A 21,232-nucleotide genomic window follows, 5' to 3' on the forward strand; every position below is an offset into this window, starting at 1 on the left:
CCCTGCCTCTCTGCCGGACAACTGTCTCGTACTGAAAACATGATTACAGTACGGGACAGTTGTCCAGCAGCGAGGCAGGGACTCCTAGTGTCGTACATAACTATGATGCTAGGAGCCCGGCTCCTTGCACTGTGTTCGGTCCGGGACTTGTGGCCGAAATACGTCCGTCAATTACGGACGTAATGACCTCGTGCGAACATACCCCGAAAGGGTTTTTCCATTACAGAAAGTCACTGTGTATGTCGATTACTTTCTGAACAGTAGGGGTCCGACTACTGAAAATATTATGATCATGAGAATAAAGGGGTCGCAGCAAGGGTTTTGCAATGCAGCCCCTTGATAAATTTTCCCTGCACATTAATCCTTCTGGACATCCACTGTGCAAGGAACTGCAACACAGATGCATACAACTTTATGGGGCTTTGCTGCAGTTCCCTGCTCAACCAGTCACAAAATGTGGGAAAAACATAGAAGGGACCACATCGCTAAACCACGTGGTTCTTTTATTCTCAGAATCTTTTGGGGTCCTGGCAGTTGGACCCCCACCGATCAGAAAACGGTGGCATATCCTAGCAATATGCCATCACTCTCTGTGAAGGGATACCATCTTTAATGCCAACTATTGTCTGGCCAATTTATTAAAGACAATCAAGGGCATACCCAGAAATCATAGTGCCTCATAGTAAAAGGTAGTATGGGGCACCATGACTGGCACTTTGTACATTGGCTAGGATAATGTTATATCTAGTGTTAAAATTGTACACCACCCAAAACAAACAGAAAAAAATTGTAGTTACCCTTAGGCCCTGTTCACATCAGCGTTGCCCTTCTGTTGAGGGGGTTCCGTTGGAGGTTTCCGTTGGGTTAACCCCTCAACGGAAAGGCAAACTGAAACCTTAGCTTCCGTATCCCTCACAAGTGATCTCAATGGTGACAGAAACGTTGCTAATGGTTTCCGTTTGTCACCGTTGTGACAGGGTTCCATTGTTCTTGACAGAATCAATACCGCAGTCGACTGCGAGTTTGAGATCAATGGTGAGGGAAACGAAAGCTAAGGTTTCAGTTTGCCTTTCCGTTGAGGAGTCAACCCAACGGAAACCTTCGACGGAACCCCTCAACGGAAGGGCAACACTGATGTGAACACAGACAAAATTGGAGCATCTAAGGGCTGAGATAAACATGGCGGTTGTTGGTTGTACCAGCTACATTATTGCAGGTCCATTATTGCATCCCATCCTGCAGTAAAAATAGGCATCGATCCGTTCCCTTAAAGTGGCTTAGCAGAATGTTATAATGTATCTTAAATAATCCATTCTATCATCATCTCAATAATTGTGAGTCGGCACAAATTATGAATTTTGTTTTTCATGAACCTGAAGTACATGTACAAATAAAATTATACTTAAGTATTTCACTATTCATTCACTTTCTATAACATAATACTCACCGAAGGAATAAGTGAATAATGTAGAAACAAATCCGTATTTATTAGACTATCACAGGTGCCATTGTCATTGATTGTTCTGTGAAAGGAAATGTTATACAAGAGATGAACTTCATTATCTGCAGAAGAATTGATGAAAGATTGCGATTATTAACCCCTTCAGGACTGAGCCTGTTTTGGCCTTGTGGATGATTTTTTCAAATCTGACGTGTTACTTTATGTGGTAATAACTTCGGAATACTTTTACCTATCCAAGCGATTCTGAGATTTTCTCGTGACATATTGTACTTTATGTTAGTGATAAATTTAATATTTATTTGTGAAAAACATTAAACAAATGTAAATGTTTCTGCTTGGAAAACAGATAGTAATACCACACAAAATAGTTACTATTTCACATATCCTATATGTCTACTTTATGTTTGCATCATTTTTTGAACATCCTTTTATTTTTCTACGACATTACAAGGCTTAGAACTTTAGCACCAATTTCTCATATTTTCAAGAAAATTTCAAAAGCCTATTTTTTCAGGGACCAGTTCATTTCTGAAGTGGCTTTGAGGGCCTTATATATTAGAAAGTCCCCATAAATCACCCTGTTTTGAAAACTGCCCCCCTCAGAGTATTCAAAAGAGCATTCAGAAAGTGTTTTAACCCTTTAGGTGTTTCAGAGGAATTAAATCAAACGAGGTGAAATGTACAAATTAAATTTTTCTTGCCAAAATTCATATGTTATAATTTTATTTCTGTAACACAGAAGGTTTTTCCCAAGAAATGCAATGCAATATTTATTGCCCAGATTCTGCACTTTTTAGAAATATCCCACATGTGGCCCTAGTGCGCTAACAGACTGAAGCACATGCCTCAGAAGCAAAGGATCACCTAGTGGATTTTGGGGCCTCCTTTTTTTAGAATATATTTTAGGCACCATGTCAGGTTTGAAGAGTTCTTGTGCTGCCGAAACAGTAAAAACCCCGCAAACGTGATCCCATTTTGGAAACTGCACCCCTGAAGGAATCTTTCTAGGGGTATAGTTTTGACCCCACAGTTTGTTTGCTAAATTTATTTGAATTAGTGTGTAAAGATGAAAATCTACTTTTTTTTCTGAAAAAAGTAGAAATTTTAAATTTGTACAAGGAATAAAGGAGAAACAGCACCACTACATTTGTAAAGCAATTTCTCCCGATTACGGCAATACCCCATATGTGGTAATACACTGCTGTTTGGACCCACAGCAGGGCTCAAAAGTGAAGGAGTGTCATTTGGATTTTGGAGCGCGGATTTTGCTGGAATAGTTTTCAGTGCCATGTCGCGTTTGCAATGCACTAGAGGGACCAAAACAGTGGAAACCCCCCAAAAGTGACCCCATTTTGGATACTACGCCCCTCAAGGAATTTTTTCTAGGGGTGTGATCACTTTTTTAACCCCATAGTTTTTTTTGCAGAATCTTGTGGATATCTGGCGTGAAAAAGAACATTCTAAATTTTTTCACAAATGCTTCATTTATAGGACAGATTTTTCAGACACTGATCATGCAAGTGAAGAAAAGCACCTCAACATTTATTGGCCCATTTCTTCTGAGTTTGTTGTTTACCCTAGCACCAGATGATTTAGGAGCGGTAACTGCAGGCTCTGGTGTGTTTTAGGGCCTAATCCACTGTTACACCAATGTTAAAACGCTGATCCCAATATTTATCTTTCAAGTATACCCAGTTAGAGAGGGTTCACAATTGAACCAATAATTGGAGTATTTGTTTAATACGTTTATTATGCACACGGTGGGGCTTTTTCACAGTGGTGATTGTACCCCTGTTTTTAGAGAGTTATGAAATAAAATTGATACATTTTACTCATTCATCACTTCAGTGAATTATAATTTTCCTATCTTGTGGGAGCACAAGTGAATATATCGTAGAATACAGTGAATTATTTACGAATTATTACAGCTGATTATATATTGTTATCTGGGTATGGCAACCTTTGCACTCTCTGATTTGAGCACAGAAGGATGGATGAGTGAGGCTAAAAGCGTCTTTTCAGAGTGTGAACTGGTGTATACGACTCAGGGTGCGTCCCTTAAATCCACTTTCAAAAATCTCACTAGATTGCATAAGGATTATACAAGGAGCTGGTGGGAAATTCAGAGTCTGGAAAACTATCTCAAGAATAAAATAGTACCTAGAGGCTTGAGAGTCCCTATTGCTCCAGCCTCTAGATTAAAAACACCAAACATAAGAGAGAGGTGGGAGCAGGAGATTACAGGGAGCTCACTGAGGCTAATGCAAATTTTGGTAGAAGAGGAAAAAATCCAGTTTGAGCATATCAATGTTGAATTGAAAAAAGAGATTGAAACAGTTAAGACTTTGGTAGATACCCCAGGATTTGATAAAAAAGATAAAACCTTGCAACAATCTCTAGAGAGGTTTACTAATCATCTAAAAGAGCGTAAGCACTTCCAGTTCCAAAGAGATCTACAGGAGTTTAGGGAGAAAAAAGCTTACGATTTTGTTAATCAACAACAACAACAACAACAGCAGCAGCAGCAAAGTAGGGGTTTAAGAGAATCTGACCCTTCCACATCTGAGAGTGAAACTACAGACTCTGAAAGAGTGGGTCCATTTTCTGGGACGAGTGGCGGTAGACAAAAATATAGGGGGGGTGCCAGAGGCAGGAATAGAGGCCGGGCAAGTGCTTCTTCCAACAGTGGCAGTAATAATTTTTTATCCAACAATCCCCCCATTTCCCGCTACATGCTGAGGGGACAAAAGGATTTATAAAGGGAAGAGGAACAGATAAGTTACAAATTATTAATTTATCAGAGTCCATCTGAGATTATGCTACTGGAGAAGGGGCTATCATTTTGTCCCTACAGTGAAATTTGATTCATTTACCTGGGTGAAGGATTTAAATTTGTTTGCTCGTAAATTGAAATGGATAAAGTTTTTTAAGCATCACAATAGAAAGAAATGTCTGGAAATGGGTTTAGAAGAATCTGATTTGGAAGGCCTAGAAGCTTTGGAAGGGCTGCTTGAGGAATCAGATAGAGCTCCAGGACTAGGTCCTTTTACCAATTTAAAAACCAAAAGTAGGAAATTACCGCCACTGGGAGACTTTACAAATGTGGATCTGTTTGTTGACTTGGTGGGAGATGAGATCAAGGCCTTGGGTCAGGATGGGAGTAGAATAGACAACAATCTGTCTTGGTCTGAACGTGTAGCCTTTACCACTTTAGAAAAAAGACAAAATATCGTTCTTAAAGCATCCGATAAGGGTGGAAATATTGTGGTGATGAGTAGAGAAGACTATAAGAAGATGTGTGAGGACATCTTGCTCAATCCTGACTGTTACACCATTCTAAAGGAGAATCCTGCAGCACAATTTAAAAAGGAGCTTTTAGGTATTTTGCGTGATGCAAAGAGTAGTTCCCTGATTAGTGCTAATGAATTAAATTTTTTGTATCCACAATTTCCCATCATGGCATGTTTTTATAGCCTGCCCAAAATCCATAAAGGGTACCCTCCCCTACGTGGCAGACCTATTGTATCAGGTATTAATAATCTAACCCAGAATGTGAGCACATATATAGATGAAGTGTTGCGTCCCTTTGTGCTAGGCCTTACATCATATGTGCGTGACACTATGGATGTTTTAAAACAAATTGATGGCATTACGCTTGAACCTAACACATTGTTGGCTAGCCTTGATGTGGAGGCATTGTATTCCTCCATTCCACATGATCTTGGCTGTGAGGCAGTGGAATATTTTTTAAGATCTCGAGGTACTCAATACTTGGCTCATAACCAGCTTGTATTGCAATTGTTACATTTTGTGTTAGAAAGGAACATCTTTATCTTTGAGGATCGCATTTTTCATCAGCAACGTGGCACAGCAATGGGGAGTCCTACTGCTCCCACATATGCGAATTTATATCTTGGTTGGTGGGAAGAGACAGTAGTGTTTGGGGAACAATTTGCAAAGTGGACTTCATCAATAGGCATATGGATTAGATATATTGATGACGTGTTGCTGCTTTGGAATTCCACAGTTGAGGAATTCAATGCCTTTGTGGCAGCCCTCAATGTAAACGACTTAGGGCTGAGGTTTACATGTGAAATCAGTGATCAGGAATTATCTTTTCTAGATCTCAAGATTATGAAAACTGAGGATTGTACAATTCGCACTAAGGTACATCGCAAGGAGACACCCACTAACAATTTTTTACAATGGGATAGTTGTCACCCTTATCCCCTCAAACGAGGTATCCCCAGAGGCCAATTTATGAGAGTACGCCGGAATTGTAGCTCTATGGATGATTTTGAGCTACAGTCACAAGATCTCACAAATAGATTTAAAGAGAGAGGCTTCCCCAAGGGGGTAATTAAAAAAGCCTATGAGGGAGCGAGGGATTCAGACAGGCAGACTCTGTTAGTCCCTAGACAACGGAAGGTAGAAAGAGTTACGAGACTTATTGGTACCTTTGACTCCAAACAATCTGAGATTATGAAAATATTAAAAAGATACTGGCGTATTCTTAGTGCAGATGTGGATTTGTCGGATCAAATTACACAATGGCCTTCTGTTACGTTCCGCAGAGGCAAGAACATCAGAGATAGGGTAATGCACAGCTGTTTTGACCCTATAACACAAAAAGGAACCTGGTTGAATAGGCAGATACCAGGCACACACAGATGTGGCAGTTGTAAAGCTTGTGACTTTATCCAAAATGGGAAAAAATTTAAGTGTTACCACCAAAGTCGAGTATAACATCCGAGACTTTGTTAACTGTAAAACAGCAGGGGTGGTTTATCTGATAACATGTCCATGCCCACTGAATTATGTGGCGAAAACGGTGCGGCAGTTTCGGCGCCGGATTAGAGAACATGTTGGAGATGTTAAGAATGAAAGGGATACTCCCATTTCCAAACATGTACATGCAAAACATCAGGGCAGAGCAGAATGTTTAAAATTCCAGGCGATTGAACTAGTGCGTCCTCCAAAACGGGGAGGGGACTGGGACAATCTCATTCTGCGCAAAGAGGCCCAGTGGATTTATAGACTGGCTTGTGTACAGCCTGAAGGTCTAAATGAGCAAACAAACTACACCTGTTTTATTTAAATTCTACAACTGGGGAATTTATGTGTGGCTGGATATCATACAATTATTTGTAATATATCAATTGTCTGACAGGTGTAGTTGTACCTGTCCAAGTGAATGACTGAGATCCTGTAGTGTGGTAAATGTGAATATCGCTTATTTATCCATGCAAATGTGTATTTACAGAGAAGGTGTTTCATCTTCGGCAGCTGAGTTGCGGTTTTGAGCTGATCCGCAATCTTTACCCTAATGTTGTTATCATACTCGTTCCCTGTTGACTATGGGTTCATGTGCAGTGAAAAGTTGCGCTTTCGGCCTCCCATTGCGCCTGCGCGTTTGGTTGACGTTGTCGATGTGTCTTCCGGATATGTCAGCTGATGGCCGGGAGTCACATGGGCAGGCGTCACGAATGAGGTGGGCCATGGTGATTGGCTGTTTTGAAGTGCACTGCCAAAGCCCGAGGGGAGGAGTATTAGTTATATAAACTATGGGTCCCGAGAGAAGCGTGCCACTGACATCTATGCGCGCACGCTTCCGTGTTGTACAGCAGAATATCTGCTCATGTTTGAATATCGCTGGCATCATAGCCAGAATGACCAAGTTACAGAACCCTGATGATATGTTTAGAAACGCGTAGGGTCAGGTTAGTGAGGGATTTTAGCGTAGGTTACAGCGGCATTGTTGTTTACCCTAGCACCAGATGATTTAGGAGCAGTAACTGCAGGCTCTGGTGTGTTTTAGGGTCTAATCCACTGTTACACCAATGTTAAAACGCTGATCCCAATATTTATCTTTCAAGTATACCCAGTTAGAGAGGGTTCACAATTGAACCAATAATTGGAGTATTTGTTTAATACGTTTTTAATGCACACGGTGGGGCTTTTTCACAGTGGTGATTGTACCCCTGTTTTTAGAGAGTTATGAAATAAAATTGATACATTTTACTCATTCAGCACTTCAGTGAATTATAATTTTCCTATCTTGTGGGAGCACAAGTGAATATATCGTAGAATACTGTGAATTATGGCCCATTTCTTCTGAGTTTAGAAATACCCTCAAATTGGCTCTAATCTACTGTTGCTGGACATATGGCAGGGCCAGAAAGTATTGGAACACCACAAGGATTTTGAGGCCTTATTTTACTTGGATGATTTTTGGGCACATGTCATGTTTGCAAAGGCCTAAAAAATGTACAGCTGTGTGTGTATATAAAAACTTCTCTATATTTATATTACATAATACACATTCAACATGGTTTTCAATTGTATCTCATATTGGTATAAATATATTTATTCTTTACTTATTTATATATTGATACTGATATATATATATATATATATATTTTTTCAATATGTATTTATTAACATTTACAGCTGTGTGTGTGTGTGTGTGTGTATATATATATATATATATATATATATATATATATATATAAGATTCTTTTACATTTATATTACACGATACACATTTAGTATGGTCTTTAATTTTATCACATATCGGTTTAAATATATTCACTTTTTACTTATCTATATACTGATATTTTCTTTAAGTTATAACCAATGATTTATGTTGCATCAACTCTATATGCATCAGTCTGCTGTATACATTATCTACTTATTGCGGTATCTCCGTATTTCATATACTTAATTTTTCTATCACTGCTTGCACTCTTAGCATTGCCCTGATTTACTCGATCTCCCTGTGTCGCTCTCTCATTGGTGGGTGGTGACCGGCCCCCGTTTTCGTCGCCCGTGGTGTGTCAGTGTGCTGGATCCACGTGACCGGGTCTCTCTGACGCGGTCACGTGCTTTCGGTTCCGGCCCATCGCGGCTGATGCTTTCGGGGGCGCGGCCACTTCACCGTCCAGGATACAGCGACCTGTAAGTATACAGGGAGGGCACTAGTCATTATATCCAGTCATTATATCCAGTACTCACATCAGGTGAAGCATGCTTGTGCTATAGGTTCGGCCCCATTTAAATAGGCTCTGACTTCGGTCTAACACCACCCCCAGACGAAGGCATTTGCGCCAAAACGCGCGTTGGGGTGGATCTCAGCTGTGGCTCTTCCCGTTCTTCACCATGGTTATGTTATATCCCCACGATATGCTTTATTAACTCTTTCATCATGTCTCTTTCATCCCTCCAATGTATATTGAATCATTTGCACGCACACTATACGTATGTAGTTCATTATTATGCACACTATACGTATGTAGTTTATTATGATTGTGCACTTATAAAATATTGCATATTGTTGTGATCTACTAGACATCACTCTCCATGAAGTGCATATATGCTTCTTTAGTATTTTGTGTATACTTTGTGTGTCCATATTGCCCATAGACAATACGTTTACATGTGGTATTTATCCCATGATTACATTATTCTGATGGGCCATATTTGTATTTGGTTAAATCGTTCATTCACTTTGTTGACTATTTGCATATACTTCATATAGCTATTACAAATTTATGTCATAGTTATTGATGGTCATGTTATTAGCTAAACATATTACTCTCATTGTAGGGCCAATATACATTTAATTAGCTATCTGTGCATAGTTGGGAAATACCTAGTTGAGTTTCCGTTTCTAACTGTTGGTCCATAGATTTTTTATCATTATTGTACTGTATCTTTTATGTCAAAGTATTTTTCTATTTTTCACTACTTTTCTGCTTCTCAGCATCCACTTTTTTTCGGCTTAAAAGATATTACAAATCCTAGGTATTCATCTAGGGGTATAATGAGTATTTTTAGTTTTGTTATGGGGGATCTTCAATTTTTAAATGGTGAAATGGTTATGGTAAATCAAAGCGACGGTAATTGTAAATGGAAGGGACTATAACTATAAGTGAAAGGGACGGATGAAAATAAAATGTAAAACTCCAGACAGGTGTGGTATATCCGGAAGCACTCCTTCATACACAGTCCAGGGTGGGTGGGACAGGTGTTACACTGGTATGTCGGGTCTTTTCTTATGCCTCTTCTGGCACAGACACGACACTTTTTCTGGGGGCGCCTTTTTTTTTCCTGTGGGCGGCACTTCACCAGGAAAGTGCTGTCCTGGAACTATCTTGGGGACATCCGTACTTGCAGAGGTAGAACTTTCTCCTACCTCTGCCACATTCCCAAAGAGAAGGGATTTGATCACCTTCTCCTGGTACTCCAGGTATGTCCCCTCCTGACCAGTGCTCCTGTAAATTACAAACGAGTTGTACATTGCCATTTGGATAAAGTACACCGCAAGTTTTTATACCAAATTTTGGATTTCCGCATGGCATTGTACGGCTTGAGCATCTGGTCAGAAAGGTCCACTCCCCCCATGAACTTATTATAGCCCTGGATGCAGACAGGCCGTGACGTGGTGGTGGGTGTTGCACCACACACAGGGACAAGAGAGCAGGTGGCATCATGGATTGATGTCAGCATTAGGACATCCCTCTTGTCCCTGAACTTCAAAAATAGGACCCCTTCGCTAAGGAGGGCCCTGCTTTCCCCACGCTGCAGTGGTTGGCCGAGAAGGGTTTTTGGGAGATGTCTCTGGTTTTTGTGGACCGTCCCACACGCCACAGTTTTTTTGCTCCGCCAGGCATTTGAACAGGGGTACACTTGTATACAAGTTGTCTATATACAAGTGGTACCCCTGATTAAACAGTGGGTGCAGGATGTCCCAGACAATCTTCCCAGTTGTGGTCAGGACGGGTGGACAGTTTGGTGGCTGAATTTGACTGTCCCTTCCCTCATATTTTAAACGTGTCTCTGTAGCCCGACTCCGACTAACACAACTTGTCAATTTTTATGCCATACCTGGCACGTTTGTTGGGCAAATACTGCCTGAACTTTACCCTTCCCTTGAAATACACCAGGGGCTCGTCAATGGCAATTTCTCTGCCAGGGGTATAAGATGATGAAAATTTTTGGGCCAAATGGGAAATAAGGGGTCTAATTTTGTAGAGTCTATCAAAATTGGGGTCATCCGGGGGGGGGGGGCACTGGGAATTGTCATTGAGATGTAAAACTTTCTGTATTGCCTCAAAACGAGCCCTGGGCATTGTGGTGCGGTATAATGGGCAGTGGTACAGAATATCTGTGGACCAATAAGCGCTCACTGATGGCTTCTTCGTTAGGCCCATATTCAGTACCAATCCCCAGTACTGCAGCATTTCTGCATTTTTGTCAGTGGGATGCCACCTGTACGGCCTGGCATAAAAACTTTCGTGGTTGACCACAATAAATTGTTGAGCACATAGATTAGTTTGCTAAACAATATTTTCCACAAGGCTGTCCGAAATAAAGAGCTGGAAAAACTCAATCTCGGACAGCCCTGCTGTCTGGACTTGGACCCATGCAGCAGCAGTAAAGTCTGGTACGTGGGGGGTGTAGGAGGTTGGGGGCAACCAATTGGGTTCAGGTGCAGGTGTAACCTGAACACTAACCCTCCTGCGACTGCGAGGAGGTTCCTCGGTGTCGCTTGAGGAGGACAGAGCAAAAGCGGACCCAGCATTACTCGCAGTATCGGTGTCCGATGCGAGCATCTCATACGCCTCCTCTGCAGTAAAGGTTTCGCGGGCCATTTTTTTTGAATGTATATGTATACAAAAAAATTATTTTTTTGTCTTTTTTTTTTTACATAAAACACTAAATACTAATGTACACTAATATTTTTTTTATTTTATAACACTAAAACTGACTAACACTGACTAAACTACACTGACAAAAAAACAATGACTAACTGACAATCACACACTGACTGACACTAACTAACAGACGGTCTGACGTTGACTAACAGACGGTCTGAAACTAAGTGACGCTGACACTGACTGACACTAAATAAATTGACGCAGACTAAATTGACGCTGACTAAACTACACTGACAAAAAGACGATGACTAACTGACACTGACTGATTGACAAACGGACGGTCTGAAGCTGACCTAACACTAACGTACACTAATATTTTTTATTTTTTTATTTTATGACACTAAAACTAACACTGACTAAACTACACTGACAAAAAGACGATGACTGACGCTGACTGATTGACAAACGGACGGTCTGACGCTAACAGACGGTCTGAAACTAAGTGACGCTGAGACTGAATAAATTGACGCTAACTAACACTGACTAAATGGACACTGACTAAGACTGACTAAATGGACGCTGACTAACACTGACTAAATGGACGCTGACTAACACTGACTAAACTTTTTTTTTAGAGTTTTATGAATTGAAAAAAAAAAAGCGCAAAAAAAAAGCTTCATTATAGACTGGGAGAGGAAAGGGGGGCGCTGATCACAAACACTATGATCAAGGGGTTAATGGGGATATTATGGGGTTTTCGGAATTTAACAGTTCTCTTCACACGACACGACGCTACAAGCTCTGAACTCCTCGACTTCCTGACTCCAACAGAGGAGATCAGAGCCTGTGACGTATTTCCTACTAAGAAGTGAGCTCCGATTGGTAAGTCTTCACAGACTAACCAATCAGAGCGATCTACAACAAGGGACAGCTTCAATTGGTCCCTTGTTCTCTGCCCGGACATCAGGGCAGACTGCCTGAGAAGTTAAACGCCGCTGCGGTGTAGCGCCGCGTGGCAGTTAACTTTTAAAGTACAGACGTAACTGCACGCCCAGGTGCGCAAAGTTACTGCTCATCTGGGCGTGCATGTACGCCAAGGTGCGGGAAGGGGTTAATAACGGAGTTACTGATACAGTGACTTTTATTGTTAAATTATACTGATCCTGCTATCATTTGAACTGGAAAATTTGTAAGAGGTTTATCAATAGTGTCATAATATAATATGCACAAATTTTGAAAATTGTGCAAATTGTTTCAAATGATGGTGCATGTGGAATCAAGGACGTAAATAACAGAGAGGAGGCCCAGTCCTGGTTGTTCCCATCCGCTTTGCCATTAGGTAGTGAGAACCTTTTATAGGACTCCCCTCTCCAGTGAAACTACATTGCCAGTGTAACGTCCGCGATCGCTGACTGCAGACTTCTATCTTCCTGCAGACGTCGTCCTCCCCAGAGATGCCAGCACATGCGGCTGTCCTGTCCTGCAGTGACCACTAGGGTGCGCGCTCAAGCTCATTCCCGGCCTCAATGAGTCAGAGTACACACATCTTTTAGATTGGAGCTGATTGCTCCCAGATCACCCTGGACTATAAGAAGGGCCCTGGCCCTTCCTGCATTGCCTGAGCGTTGTTTGTACCTACCCGTGTCTGTCTCTGCAAATGGTCCCTTGAGTGTTTTCCAGTTCCAGTGTTCCCGTTCCTGCTACCTGTACCCTGTATCCCGTGCTATCTTGTTCCAGTGCCATGTAGAGTTGGAGTCGTGTTGTGCTGTATATTACGCCTGTCTTGTTACACCATGCCTGGTGTCTGCCTGCTGCCAAGGTCCCATCCGAGCCTATCCTGCTACTGTCTGAAGTTACCACATGTACACCTATACGAACTATAGACTTTGACTTGTATTCTGCTGGCCAGCTGCCATACCATCAAGGTGGTACGGCCCAGTGGGCCACAATACACACAGATCGTGACAGCCAGCAAACAGGGGGCAGGGAATTGGCGAAGGGTCATTAACTCCTTTCCGACATTTGACGTATCTATACACCAAAGTCGGGTAGGGGAAGTATGGAGCGGGCTCACGGAGTGAACCCACTTCATACGATGAGGGTGTCGGCTGTTTGTTACAGCCGACACTTCGGAGTAACGAGCGACATCGTGCTTGAGCGCGATCCCGCTCGTTTAACTCGTTAAATGCTGCGGTCAATACCGACCGCAGCATTTAAATCATTAGAGAGAGGGGGGCGACCCCCTCTAAAAGCTCATCGTGCCCCCCGCAACGAAATCGCGCGGGGGGAGATGGTTGCTATGGCTGCCTGGGAGCCTAATGAAGGCCTTCGGCAGGGCTTAATAGTTGCCTGCCAGAATCACGATATACTGCAATACATTAGTATTGCAGTATATCGTGCAAGCGATCTAACTATCGCTGGTTGAAGTCCCCTAGGGGGACTTTTTCAAAAATAAAAATTAGTTAAAAAAACTCCCCTTTTCCCATTTCCCCCAGAGCATAGTAAAAAAATAAAATAAATAAACATAATTTGTATCGCCGCGTCCGTAAAAGTCTGAACTATTACAATATATAATTATTTAACCCGTACGGTGAACGCCGTAAAAAAAAAAAAAATTGTAAACGCCAGAATCTCTATTTTTTGGTTACCTCATCTCCCACAAGAAATGAAATAAAGTGATCAAACCGTTGCATGTACACCAATATGGTACTATTAAAAACTACAGCTTATCCCGCAAAAAAAAAGCCCTCATACCACTTAATCAACGGGAAAATAAAAAATTATTGCTCTCGGAATTTGGCGAAACACAAAATAAATTTTCTTTTTTACACTTGTAAAAGTAGTAAAATATAGAAAAACTATATATATTTGGTATCGCCGTAATCGTATTGACCCAAAGAATAAAGTTATCATGTTGTTTTAATTGCACAGTGAATTCCGTAAAAACGACACGCAAAAAACCATGGAGGAATCGCTGTTTCTTTCCTTTTCTACCCCACAAATATTTTTTTTTCCTGTTTCCTAGTACATTATATGGCAAAATACATGGTGCTACAAAAAACTACAACTCGTCCCGCAAAAATCAAGCCCTCATAGTACTATATCGACGGAAAAATAAAGACGTTATGGCTTTTGGAACGTGGGGAGGAAAAAACGAAAATCAAAATCTGAAAACGGGCTGCAGCGGGAATGGGTTAAAAGGGTGTGAAGGGGAAAACAAAAACAGGCTTTTCTTTCTTGGGTAGCGCAACCCTGTACCAAAATGGTGTCCTATTAGAATTATTTACCTATTATTTGCTATGAGGCCCCCTTTCTTCTATGTATGATTAAATATATGGTTTGGACTGTATTTTAACATGCAATATTTTATTATCTCAATACATAATAAAAATCTCAATTTCATCCGATGACCGTATTCCACTATGATGAAAAAATTCCCAGAACCGGTGATACACCAACATCTGCACAACATAAAGCTGTTATCAATGGCAAAATGGTTCCACAACAGATTGTTAGAAAAAAAAGTTCGTAGAAATCACATTTCTATCCTGCAATAGCAAATTATGCCACTGTCCATAATTATGTCGTCCACATAGTTTCCTTTATTCTTATATGCATGACGTGTGGCATAAAATATTTGCCACAAATTACTAGGCTTGTTAGACACACTTTTCTTCCTTAACGGGGTTGCCCAGGATTAGATAAACATGGCTGCTTTCTTCCATTAACAGCACCACACCTGTCCATTCACTGCAATGGAGCTGAGCTGCAATACCAGGCACAACCCATGGACAGGTGTGGTGCTGTTTAAGGAAAAAATTAGCAATTTTTCTAATGCTGAAAAAACCCTTTAAGTCCCCTCATGGCTGGTATACAATATTTTGCACGTAAAAAAAGCACATATCTTTAACCCCATCCTGACCTGCTCTGTAAATTAATGGTGTTGGCAATCATCCTGCGGAAACAGCTGGATCGGAGGAAAAAAAATCACAGAGCATCTACATTTTTATTATAGACACTGGTCAAAAGTTCTCTATTTTACCCAGCTTGAATATTTGGATTGTTGGAAATATTGATCCTAATTGATTAGAACTACAGTACAATCATTAATGATGCCAGTCACATGGTCATGTATAGTGCAGTCTTTTGGCCACACCCATACTATTAGATCAGGCTGCTTGTAATATCAGCAGATCAATGGAAGCTGGTATTTAAACATGCCCTTGTATTAATTGATCTTTAATCTCATTATTAGTCACTTCAAGCTAAGATGGCAAAATCATGTTCATCCATGCCTGATCTCTGTGCTTGCAGAGTTACGCGGGCTATAGAGTGAGAAGTCCAGGGGCGTAACTAGGAAAGACTGGGCCCCATAGCAAACTTTTGACTGGGGCCCCCCCTCCCCCGGGTGTCACACAACCCCCCCCTTTGCAGATAGTGCCTTTTTTTACAAACCCCCCCTTTTGATAACGCCATACAGCCCCCTTTGTAGATATCTACAGAGGGGGCTGTATGGCGCTATCTACAGAGGGGGCTGTATGGCGTTATCTACGGGGGGGCTGTATGGCGTTATCTACCGGGGGACCGTATGGCGTTCCCTACAGGGGGGGACTGTATGGCGTTCCCTACAGGGGGGGACTGTATGGCTTTCCCTACAGGGGGGGCTGTATAGCGTTCCCTACAGGGGGGGGGCTGTACGGCGCTCCCTACGCGGGGGGGGGGGCTGTATGGCGCTATCTACAGGGTGGGCCTGTATGGCGCGATCTACAGGGGGGGCTGTATGGCGCTATCTACAGGGGGGCTGTATGGCGCTATCTACAGGGGGGCTGTATGGCGTTATCTACAGGGGGACTGTATGGCGCTATCTACAGTGGGGGCTGTATGGCGCTATCTACAGGGGGGGATGTATGGCGCTATCTACAGAGGGGGCTGTATGGCGCTATCTACAGTGGGGGCTGTATGGCGTTCTCTAGAGGGGGGACTGTATGGCGTTATCTACGGGGGGGGGCTGTATGGCGTTCCCTACAGAGGGGGCTGTCTGGCGTTATCTACAGGGGGGACTGTATGGCGTTACCTACAGGGGGGACGACTCTGTATGGCGTTCCCTACAGGGGGGACGCTGTATGGCGTTCCCTACAGGGGGGGGCGCTGTATGGCGTTCCCTACAGGGGGGGACGCTGTATGGCGTTCCCTACAGTGGGGGGCTGTATGGCGTTCCCTACAGGGGGGGAGCTGTATGGCTGTAGGGAACGCCATACAGCCCCTCCCCTGTAGGGAACGCCATACAGCCCCTCCCCTGTAGGGAACGCCATACAGCGTCCCCCCTGTAGGGAACGCCATACAGCGTTCCCCCCCCCTGTAGGGAATGCCATACAGCGTTCCCCCCCCTGTAGGGAACGCCATACAGCCCCCCCTGTAGGGAACGCCATACAGCGTCCCCCTCCCAAAAAAATGCGACCTACAGTGTGTCCTAATAAAAGACATGTATCCCCTATCCACAGGATAGGGGATACATGTGTGATCACTGGCAGCGATAGGGAGAACGGGGGACTGAAAGTCCCCCTGAAGTTCTCCATGACTAACCTCTGACTTCCGGCGTCTGCGCAGCTCACTAAAAATGAAAGGAGCGCTGGTCACGCATGCGCACAAGCGGGAACCGCGCTCCATTCATTTCTCCAGAGCTGCCGACACAGACCCCGGAAGTCCGAGATTTGTGATGGAGAACTTCAGGGGACTTTCAGTCCCCCGTTCTCCTTATCGCTGTCAGCGATCACACATATATCCCCTATCCTGTACGTGTCTTTTGTTTAATGGCAGAGCGGGGAGATACCTCCATGCTCTGCCATACTGTTCAGTGGCGTCGCGCTGTAGCAGCCATAGCGGCTGCTAGCAGAGCCTCCGGCCATGGTGGGGGCCCGTGCCGGCGGGCGACACGGGCCCCCTCATGCCGCGGGCCCCGTAGCAGCCGCTACTGCTGCTACGGCGGTAGTTACGCCACTGGAGAAGTCTCATCAAAACTTATGGTCATTATTGCAATTTGATAATCCAAACTCAATTTTCAGCCCTATGGCTGCACCTTGATGAAATACTGCATGTAAGTAAGGCTTCATTCACATCTGCATCAGGCTTCCATTCATGGGCTCGGTCAGACATTTCCATCAGGGGAACCCATGAACGGAAACCATAGCTTATGTTGGCATTGCTATTGATTTCAATGGTAATGCTTCCGTTGCTAATGGTTTCCATTTGTCTCCGTTCTGTAAGGTTTCCGGTGTTTTGGTGGAAACATTAGCATAGTCGACTGCTCTCTTGTTTCCGCCAAAACAATGGAAACATTACAGAACGGAGACAAATTGAAACCAACTGCAACGGAAGCATTACCATTGAAATCAATAGTAATGCCAACATAAGCTATGGTTTCCGGTCATGGGTTCCCCTGATGGAAAGGTCTGACGGAGACCATGAATGGAAGCCTGACGCAGATGTGAACGAAGCCTAACCGTGTTTTTCATGTTGCGTGCTACACCTATATATGTAAAAGTGATAAAAAGTTTAGCTTCTAGTGGCAGGGATAAGGCCTAGAAAAATGTTCTCTGCATCCTGATAGTTGGGGAAAAAGTCAATCAAAGATATTTTCCATCCTTTTGAAATATCACTACGGGTGTAGTCACACGGCCAAAAACGGCACAGAAAAAAATGCATGCTTTCTTAACACGATTTGCAGTTAGACACCATGGCAAATCGCAATAAAAATGCATGCATTTCAGATGTTCCCTAGCAGAAATATTCCCAATTCTTTAAAAATCAGCCTTTGAGTTAAGAATTTCCATACAAATCCACAATAATCATTACATGAAACTTTGGGTTGGTAACACCAGGAAAAGTTTTCTAGCTTATCAGAACATACATGGGTTATCTTTTACTAACAATGACTTTGATTAAAAAAAATACTCTAACAATGACTTTGAAGAAAAGGTGCTTTCTTTGTTACGCTGGCCAAATATGTAATGATAATTGTCAACAATCCAACAGGAAAAGATAATTATTAAAGGGAACTTGACAGCAGTTTTGCATTTTGCAGTTGCATGACTGAGAAACTGACGTTTCAACCCCCACGGTGTGGCAGCCGTATGTGCCAATCTCTGCTCTGAGTGACGACTCTAGCGGACAATCAGTAGACTGCTAGAGCAGTCACTCAGAGCAGAGGGGCGGAGCTTGCAGTGTGCAGTGCAGGAGCACTTACACATCGGGTCCCGCCTCAGTGGCAACTGAGATTGGCGCATCGGGTAAATTAAACATAATTTTCTCGCAACTTACAAGACAAAAGGTATATTTATAATGCCCTCTACCTCCCCTTTATCATTTACAGTTTTCAGGCCAGCATTATGTGTTTGTAAAGCTGGCTATACATTAGGGATTCCAGAAGGACGTTTTCTGAATAATTTGTCGTTTATGGCTGGCCTGCGATGTTTATCATTTTGGACGACAACTCTTGAGTTAAAACATCACCCTTGTTTGTGTCACGAAAAGCGACGACGGTCAGCAAAAAATGCAAAAATCTCTAGTATATGGCCAGCTTAATTAGTAGCCCGTTTACAGACCATGATATTTCAAACCACAGATGGACAGTTATTTCCATCAGTACAATGCTCGCAGTCGGTGGGGAGGAAAACCCCTGAGCGAGAAGCATTACCGTTGCTTAACGATTGCTCTAGTAAGAGCCATGCACTCGGCAGCAATACCTATTGTAAATGCTCCGGTAACGATTATTTTTATAGTGTTTTTATCGTTGATATACTTCTACAGTTTTATTGTTAAATTTCCCTCATTCACACTGGCCAATTGACATTATGATGGCTCCAACATGAGCAAATTGTGAGGATAATTGGTTAGTGTACACGAGCCTTATCAACATTAGACAGATTTTGGTAGATCCTGACAATTGAATTGGGTTTCACCAACAATTTAAAGTGCATTGATGCCTCCCGAGTGTCCCCCACCTGCAGTTGAGGAAAATAATCTTGCAAGTTAAATTTCAACATGCCCTAGCCTATAATGCAATGCTGCCTCTCTACTATCATAGAGATTAATCCGCTATCAGATGAGAAAATACATGTACAGAAATGCATATGAATTATATCTGCAACAGTGGAAACAATACATATCTCTCAGTGTATGTCCCAGCAGGTCATGTCCGCAACCAGCAGGTCAAGTCAGAGGAAACTTGTCCTTTTTATGGTCAGGTTGTAATGGCTATTACTCACCTTGCCGGGCTATGACGCTGCTCTGCTTGCTCTCCCTGGCACTTTGTTCAGGCTAGCAGGCAACTGGCTTATTCGAATTACATCTTCAGGAGAGGGTTTAATACCCAGCATTTTCTAACACTTATTGCCTAAGTGCTTTATACAATGCGCCTGTCTTTAGACCAAATATTCTGTTATTATTATTTCTGGCTCTGACCTTGCTTCATTCATGATGTCATTTCTGTGCATTTTCTCTTAGTTTTTGTCATCTTGGCTGCTGACTTCTGATCCTTGGCTACATTTTTGACCTTGTCTTTTGCCGGCTCCCTGTTATACTGCTATATTCTTTCCTCCAGCTCTGAACACTGGCTACATGTGTTTATTAATTCTGTGCAGCTACCCAAGGTTGTAGACTACTAGATAGTATAGGAATTTTATATATTAAATATACAATAATAATAAAATGAAAAGAAAATATAATAACCCTTACCTTGTATGCATGATGATGGTATTTCGAAGCAAGTTGTTATTGATGACAGTCAGGAGGCCACAGATCAATTTTTATGTCTATAGATCTTGTACAAAGTAATCTTCATGCCAAAAGATTTATCAAGCTGCACATGTTGAGTAACTATCTTTTTGACGTCCGGTGACTCAATGGAGAAAGGTATCCGTGTCTCTAAAAGTTAATAACACCAAGGGCTGAATTTTTCCTCGCTGCTCTTGGTGACATCGTAATAATTAAGTAAACATACTGTCAAATATTTACTAAGCCGTATCAGTACTTTAGTAGGTTCTTCCTGATACTGTGTGTATGTGTAATGCTTTAGTCATTGTGAAACTTAAAGGAACATGTCTCTTTACTATCAATAGCATACCATATCAATATTATATAAAATGTTAACTTAAATTCCAAAAATCAGCAGCAAACGTAAATCTTTAGGGCTCGTCCACACAGAATACAGTAGCAGCAGAGTGGATGAGATTTAACAAATCTCATCCACACTCTGCGTAAAAATTCATAGAAGACATTGGCATGCGGTGCGTATTTTTTGGACCGCAGCATGTCAATTCCTGCTGCGGAAAGTGGCCAGAATTGCTGTGTTTTGTTTCCATCTCCTAACCTTGAGAAAAACGCACCAAAATACGCACCATTTTCTGCCGTAAAAACCGCAGGAGATGGTGCGTTTTTGGAGCAGCGGAATGTCTGCATTTTTCAACAGAATTGCTGCAGAAATTTGTTAGAAATTCTATGCTGCAATTTCCTAATTATATCTTCCCTTCCTGGCTGATGGACATTTAAAGGGGTTGTCTTACCATAAAGATCTCTGTCCATACGTCCTTCTTAGAAAAAATGTCATAAAGGTAGGTTTCCCAAACCAGTGAGTCCATGCATTACATGAACGACTAATACTTTTAATGACCCGCATGTAATGTTACATTTCTCCAGCAGTGCCCCAGGTCCAGCTTTCCCTGGCGATAACAGCTGATTGCTAGGCCCAACTTCCTTTTAAAAAGGCGTTGACTTTGTGGGATTCCTTTATCAGTGGCGTAGCTATAGGGGTCGTAGCGGTCGAAATTGCGACTGGGCCCTGAAGCCAGGGGGCCCTCAGCACCCCGCACCACGTCTATTAAAATTTACTACAGTAACTGGGGCCTATGTAATAAACTACACGGGTCCCTGTTACTATAGTAACAGTATACTTACACTTCTTGTTCCCGAGCACAGTGGAGGTCGTGACGTCTTTCTGCGTCGTCACGTCATGTCATCACGTCACGTCACAACTTCGTGATGCTGAATGGCGTCAGGATCTCCACTGCGCCCGGAGCCAAAGTGGAGGGTAAGTATAAGATTACTGTCTGCTGTG

The 21,232-nt window shown here is 42.5% G+C and overlaps 1 protein-coding gene across 2 annotated transcripts in view; it reads right to left on the minus strand.

Annotated features, from left to right (window-relative positions):
* The window catches only part of LOC142650788 (stimulated by retinoic acid gene 6 protein-like), a 77,119-nt gene extending 57,083 nt beyond the window's left edge, over positions 1-20,036 (minus strand). For both annotated transcript variants that reach the window (XM_075825640.1, XM_075825639.1), the window contains exons 1-2: positions 19,855-20,036; positions 1,448-1,523 (exon numbers count right to left, since the gene is read on the minus strand). In XM_075825640.1, the coding sequence (XP_075681755.1) occupies positions 1,448-1,523; positions 19,855-19,865 (87 nt within the window). In that variant the 5' untranslated portion in view covers positions 19,866-20,036. The remainder of the gene's footprint in view (positions 1-1,447; positions 1,524-19,854) is intronic.
* Between the last annotated feature and the right edge of the window lie 1,196 nt (positions 20,037-21,232).

This window comes from Rhinoderma darwinii, chromosome 1 (genome assembly GCF_050947455.1).
Source record: "Rhinoderma darwinii isolate aRhiDar2 chromosome 1, aRhiDar2.hap1, whole genome shotgun sequence".
NCBI classification, from domain to species: domain Eukaryota; kingdom Metazoa; phylum Chordata; class Amphibia; order Anura; family Rhinodermatidae; genus Rhinoderma; species Rhinoderma darwinii.